The 6981-nt window shown below is 38.4% G+C and overlaps 1 protein-coding gene across 2 annotated transcripts in view; it reads left to right on the top strand.

The window, feature by feature from the left end:
• Window positions 1-6981, top strand: part of LOC307163876 (uncharacterized protein) — a 41933-nt gene extending 34952 nt beyond the window's left edge. The window contains exons 6-18 of one of the 2 annotated variants that reach the window (XM_079880176.1): window positions 82-1126; window positions 1228-1367; window positions 1480-1681; window positions 1774-1890; window positions 2329-2482; window positions 3109-3308; window positions 3412-3559; window positions 3696-4030; window positions 4144-4306; window positions 4839-4883; window positions 4971-5063; window positions 5188-5274; window positions 5433-6981. In XM_079880176.1, the coding sequence (XP_079736302.1) occupies window positions 3891-4030; window positions 4144-4306; window positions 4839-4883; window positions 4971-5063; window positions 5188-5274; window positions 5433-5663 (759 nt within the window). In that variant the 5' untranslated portion in view covers window positions 82-1126; window positions 1228-1367; window positions 1480-1681; ... (3 more) ...; window positions 3412-3559; window positions 3696-3890 and the 3' untranslated portion in view covers window positions 5664-6981. The remainder of the gene's footprint in view (window positions 1-81; window positions 1127-1227; window positions 1368-1479; window positions 1682-1773; window positions 1891-2328; window positions 2483-3108; window positions 3309-3411; window positions 3560-3695; window positions 4031-4143; window positions 4307-4838; window positions 4884-4970; window positions 5064-5187; window positions 5275-5432) is intronic. The other variant, XM_079880177.1, reaches the window with a different exon arrangement.

Below are 6981 nucleotides of genomic sequence, written 5' to 3' on the forward strand. Positions count from 1 at the left end.
ACCAAACAGAAGTAGAGATACAACAGTAGTTTATAACTGAAATTATCATAATCAAAATGGAATGTATCTTATTTTTCTCAGATGTGGAACAACCTTCTGTGCCTATTGTTGAAACTGACCAAGCCCAACAAGGAACCAAGGTATGCCCTATATGTGGGATTAATTTTAGCGCCACCGAGACGTCATGAAAAGAGACGTCATGAAAAGACGTCATGAAAAAGAGCAGCACGATGGACAAGAACCCATGATGTGCACTGATCCAAAAATGGACTCTATGTGACAACAAAACATTCCCATGGTATTAGACTTCCTATACATGTACAGAAGTGTTTACCAGCACGGCTGTATGATTGTGAAGTGGATGAATGTAGGGACTTTATGAGCATAGCTGCCCAAAGTGGAAACCCTGGTAAAGAATGCTACCACCTAGAGAGGACCAGAAAAGCCCTTTCATATATTCCACCACCAATACTGAAAAATGAGTCTGTGAATGAGATGGTGGAAAGAGGACTCATCTCAACATCAAGGCAAGAAGAATGTGTGGCACTCTACGAACGTGCCTACTCAGAGGAAGTCGACTGTGTGTTTCCAATTTTCTGGGGGGAACACAGTCTCTCTGATAGATACGTCTTCTTCTCAGTCTACACTGGTGAGAAGGACAACTGGTGTAGGTTTGGAAGGACGATTTCAACATTCGATACCAAATCAGGTAAATGGCACTGCAAGTGTATAGGATCAAAAAACAGAATTAGCTGTTTACATAGATACTTGTCTATGGGTGGCTGTTCCAAGAGCATCCACACCTGGCCAAAAATGCAGTGGATACCTCAAAATGAGGATATTGAAGACATTGAGGAAATGGTCAATGGAAATCTGGGTATGCATTATCAGCCAGAATTCACGCATAGTAGTGTGATCATTATGACCAACTACTTGTGGAATTCCAAGAGAATCCCAGAGGATCTTCCACTTGATTTAACGAAGACAGAGAAGCCCATTCCAGAGAAATTTGAGCCTGCAGAAGCAAATTGTCCTTACTGTCCAGGGCCGTGTCCTCCTGAACTGAACAATGCTTTTGTCATAACAACACAAGCAACAGTCTATGGGATATTTTCGCAGAACAAAGGTAGGGCATTCTTTACAATTTTTACACTTAAGCGACTAATATAAATTGTGCATATATAAAAAGTGAAATGCCAATAAATGTGTTGATGTGTTTTCATGTAGGTATTTCAGTCTATGGATAGGAGTGCCCAGTATGCAAAAACGCAATTCGTTTTCAGGATTACAATACTGGATTTCACAATTACAACAATAAGATCTTTCTTTCCATACCATTATGTTCTTTTCTGACAACCGGCCTTTCGGTGAGTTTGTCCAATCGGATTGTTATGTGGAACGTGTTTCTACTAAATTAAGCACATACAAAAATATTAACAACATATGTTTAAAAACATTGTCTTTTTTTATTATCTGCAGAATCACATTGCTGTTGGACGGATGTTGCGCACAATTGAGTCCCATTCTGGGACTAAAGTGCCATACAACTCCCTAAGGAAGGCTTTCTATCACTTCTGCGCTCTCAAAAAGTATTCCTACAACTATTTCTGTTACCACTGTGGACACCACCCATCCGTTGTCATTGCTGACGCAAACTGGAAAGTTGCGTTTGAATTGCCAGGTGACCGTTGATTTAAAATTTCAATACTTCTAGCATAATTTATGCTACATTCACATGCTCATTGTCACTTCCCTTTTTATCACAACAACCAGTCCATCTCCTAAAACGTCCGGAGAAACATAATATCACTCCCCAGGACACGGAAGTTAACGTGGCAGCAAAATGGGATAACCTGGAGAAGGAAATTATAGCCTCCGGATTCTGTGATGGTAAGCATAATATGTTAAAGGGGTCATATAATGGTACATGCACTTTTACAAGTTGATTGTACTGGAATGTGTGTTGGCAGTGCCTGTACACAACAATCACAAAAGGATAAAAATCCATCCAGTGTTTTTTTTTTAATCTCCTTATATGTTTGACACTCTCTGAAATTAAGCCGTTCGACCGTGTGACGTCACACGGTCGGACGCCCCTCCCACGATTGTGATTGACAGCTGCAGCGTTTCAACACAGACCCGCCCTCGCTCATGAGCGAGCTGTCAATCATAGTTCGCGCGTCATTGTTGATACCCTCACTGGAGCGCTGTCTATGAGCATAATGGCGTCTGCGATTGTTCTTTGGTGTAATAAGGAACAAAGCAGTCATTTGGATGTTCCTAAATCCGAGCTGTTGAAGATGCAGTGGCTGAGTTTTGTTTTTGAAGGGATATGCCCAAAGGATTGACGCGGGGATTCCCTCACAGGGATTCCCCACGATCGTCTGCGCTTTCCTGTTTGCGTGAATCATTTCAAACCAGACAGCTTTACAAACGACAAAAAACGGATCGGTACCAACGTGTTCCTGCTGAACCTCCAGAAGTGAGTGTGATGTTTTATTAACCTTTATATTAATATTTATATTAATCTTTGCAAATTTGCAAACCTTGCTGCACGCTTCATGATGAATGCATCTAAGGTTTACACTCCGGGTACATTACGGCATGTTTTCTATGTACGACGTTCTCAATATAATTCATAATCCCACGTTTATAATGAACAACGCGTGGTTATTGTGTTAGAAACGGTGTACGTACAGAACAGAGGGGCGGGGTGAGCAAAGCTCATTATCATTTAAAGACACATGCACTGAAACGGCGTGCTGAAAACAGAGCTGTTTTTGACCAGGTGAAATTAGTGTTTTCTTACAATACTAATGAGAATTTTTAATTAAAGTATATTACAAACTTTTAATTTAGACCCTAAAGAATCATATTAGCTTGTACAAAAATGGCATTATATGACCCCTTTAATACGTTAAGTGCTCTGTAAATTTTGCAACATTATTAATCTTATTACTCTTAATATTAATTTATACTAATTGAACTTAAGTTAAATTTCTGTATAATTCTTTAAGTAAAAATTCACAATTTGATTGAAGCCATGCATTTGTATTGTACTTCAATTAAATACATGACAGAATGAACCTTACAAATTTCATTCTTTAGGTGCAGCTGGCAATCCATTTCAAAGCTCATTGTCATACTCTGCCTTTGCTCCATGGATGGGGCAACATACACGCACCAGTGATACCCTACCGAAAACTGAAGTTTTCAAAGGGCTATCCTTCAGTGACAGGGCCAGCAGCAGTCGTGTTGCAAAGGACATCGATGAGGACAAAATTTTACAAATTCTCGATGCAAAATCGGTAAAGTACAATGTATTTTCTTACATTCACATTAACATGCAACACATTACCTACAAATACTGCCTTTCTAAACATTGTTTAATGTAAATTATCATTTGATCAGCCAAAAAAGGATGAACTGATTAAAGCCTGCAATGTCCTCGGAGTGTCAGCAAGTGGATCCATCGCTGACATGATAAACAGACATGAGGAGCTTCTCCTTTATAAGAATGTTTATCCTAAAATGTTTGTGAAACTCAAAAAAGCTGGAGGTAAGATGGGTTTTGTTACTCTTTGGCATGTATATAATTTATAGTAGGGAACAATATATTAGAAATGTTCTTTTGTAATACAATATCTTTTTGGTTAAAATAACCTACTCTGTTCCAAATATTTGTTGTAATACAGGTGGAGTTTTACACATGGGATGCACCCACGGAGTGGTCTACTATGCATCACCTTTATGGTGGCAGGAGTCCACTCGGGACCATGGGGATGCCTTGTTGAGTTTCAAACACCCTCCCACTGTGTACATATGTGACATTGCTGGACGTGTTGCCAGACATGTAAACAATCGCACACAGCAGCGATTTTTCCAGCCACATGATGACAACAATGGACAGTTTCTTACAACCACATCCAGAAACTGGAACATCAGACCGCTTCTCCTTTTATGATAGGTTCCACCAAAAGAACCAAAAACAACCAGAGGAGAAATTGCGGAGTCTGAAAATAATCACAAGGTAACAACATTGGAATTTTCACACCAATGACAACCATGAACAACAATAAGAATTTGAACAGTACTATCAACATGTACGCTTAATAGTAATTCGTTGTACTTTCTCATCATTAGGGAGAAAATCTCCGAACTGTACGCTGTAAAGAGGAAAGAAGATGATGTCATTGCCAGGATTTCTCGTTTTGCCATTTTATTTCTGAGGGACCTGAAATCTGTTCTCCCCCCTCATCTGTTGAGTGACACAAGCAGTAAAGAAATGCCTTGGCTTACTGATAATGTAAGTATGAAATGCTATAAAGCATTATAAAAGTTGTCTTATCCATAAATTTAATATTTATTTTGTCAAGTCAAGTCATCTTCATTTATATAGCGCTTTTAACAATGTAGATTGTTTCAAAGCAGCTTTACAGAGATAAACGTATAATTTATGGTAACAGAGATTGTTTTGGCTTTATAGCGGTTCTTTAGTAAAGTTATTTTCCAGCTAAGGTTAGTTATGATTGATTCGCTTCCGTCGCAACAATCATTTGTTAGTAAATTAGGGACCGCTAAGACGACACAATTCTCTCTACATAGACTTTAAACGCGAACCTGTGAGAAACGCTGATGGCGTTCACATGCGCATTAAGAATTGGTTCTATAGTTATGTGCGTTTGAATATATGTACGCAGGTTTGTAATTCCCTACAAACCAAGCCTAAACAAAGTACGGGTGTTTCCTTATAATTTTGATACAGAATTTTATTTTATTTTATCAATTCACCCCATACTGTATATAACAATGAAAAACTTTTTTGTTGTTGTTGAAAGGCTGTCAATTGCCTTATTACTCAACTTGCGGAAGAGACTAAGGATGTAAGTTATTCAAACAGAACCTATGACTTACCTGTGACATTAATAGTTTGTTATATAAAGACTAAAACCTGTGATTTTGCCTTCCAGGTTCTGGCTCTGAACACAGACACGTTTATTCTATGGCATAGAGATTGGCAGAGTAATGCAACAGTATCAGACGTGCAGTTGAAAGTTCTTGGGGTATTTACAAAATGTGCAGTACAAAATGCACATATTTTTCAGCATAAGCATCAATACTAATAGTTTGACATAATAGTGTCATAAATGTCTCAGAAGTGAATGTTTCCAGTTTTCTTCATTTCAGAATGCTTCAGATCTCCAGAAAATCATTTTTCCAAGGATTGTTGGACCTGGAGATAACCCAGAGATGGGATGCCACTTCATTCTTTGGGTAAAAACAAATGATATACTAATGAAATATTACTAGTTTTACTAGTTACTATTACCCATTTTTCCAGCTTTAGGCTGCTTTAAACTGGACCACTATTTCATATTACAGTAGCCATTGCTTTTTCATATGTAAAATATGTTACTGTTATTTTTACTTAGGTTTTTGACATGACTACAAAATACATTAGACCAGTGGTTCTCAACTCCAGTCCTCGGGACCCGCTGCTCTGCACATTTTGTATGTCTCCCTTATTTAACACACCTGAATCAGATCATCAGCTCGTTAAGAGAGACTCCGAAGCTGTGTCCCAATGTGAAGACTGCATCCTTCGAAGGCTGCGGACTTCAAACGATGCAGCCTATGCGTCCTCCGAACGACACACCATGTAGCCTTCGTAGGATTTCCTAATTGTGCAGCCAGGTGTTCCCGATTATCGCTCCAGGCGCCAAGCAACGGTGCGAGAGTATGCTGCCATCCTGACAATTCATTTGATATAATTAAGTAAACAGCTATGGAGCCAGAATTGGCTATTGTCATTTTTATGTTTTATATTTTACTGGAGGACCAGGTCATGTAGGCCTACTTTCGGCTTAGCCGAAGATTCAAATGTTCATTTATATCTTACCTTGATGCGATTTTGTAGGCTAGTGTATTCTTTTTATTATGCACATAAATGGACCATGGTAAATATATTTACACAGGTTTTCAACCCTATTTGAATATAAAACTCAGTTGAATATAAAAAGTCCAGTGCGAATGTTACTCCCACTCGTCATCGGCAGCTGTCAGTCACTGTTGCTAGGCAACAAGAACAATCCTCCGTAGGCTAGACCGGTCCGAGCGCTTCAGATGCGCCCTTTGAAATCGGACGGGGCTGTAGTTAGCAACAATTTGTTAATATTGTGACAATAGGCCTACATTTTGTTAGTTTAATTTTCAAAATAACCAGTGGTGGTATGTAAGGAACTACATCGTTAATACTCGAAGTGATTTTCCCACACAGGACAGCAACACTACAAAATTATGTTAATACTCGAAGTGATTTTCCCACACAGGACAGCAACACTACAAAATTATGTTATTTTACAATATGATGCATTGTTTTACAATAAACTACACAAAAGTAAATAGTTTAAATGTATCAACCTTGAAAATATTCAGAAGTAAAATGCAACATATGCAGTAATATAAAAGCAGAACCATCATAAAAACCCTGACAAGGTTTTTTTCCTCCAGAATTCCTTTACTTTTACTCTTGATGCCTTAAGTACATTAGAGTATGCAAGATAAGTTTGCTTAACTAAGGTTTGAAATATATGACTAGTAGTTTTTCCCCAAAGCGGTATTAGTGGTTATTAAAAGTACTTCAGTGTAATAAAGTATCTCAATATTTATTCCATGAGTCAGCCCTGCAAACCTGTTGGTAGACGTGGATAGTGTAAATATGCAGTCAAACACTCTGGAGACCATCCCAGATGATGTCCCACCAGCAGGAGGCCTTACCAGGGTCTCTATTGTGGAGCCCATCTCGGTCCAGCAGCACACCAGGGTCTCCCACTCAGCTGAATAAAACTCTACATAATTTTTTCTTATTTTATGTTTATTTATTTTATTTGTAAATAGTTGGGGGAAAAAAGTTAGAATTAGAAGAATTTGTTTCATGTAGAAATTATGACTGTCATTACAAAAATAAACAATGTCCAGAGC

The sequence above is a fragment of the Squalius cephalus genome (assembly GCF_949319135.1).
Source record: "Squalius cephalus genome assembly, chromosome: 8".
Taxonomy (NCBI): Eukaryota; Metazoa; Chordata; class Actinopteri; order Cypriniformes; family Leuciscidae; genus Squalius; species Squalius cephalus.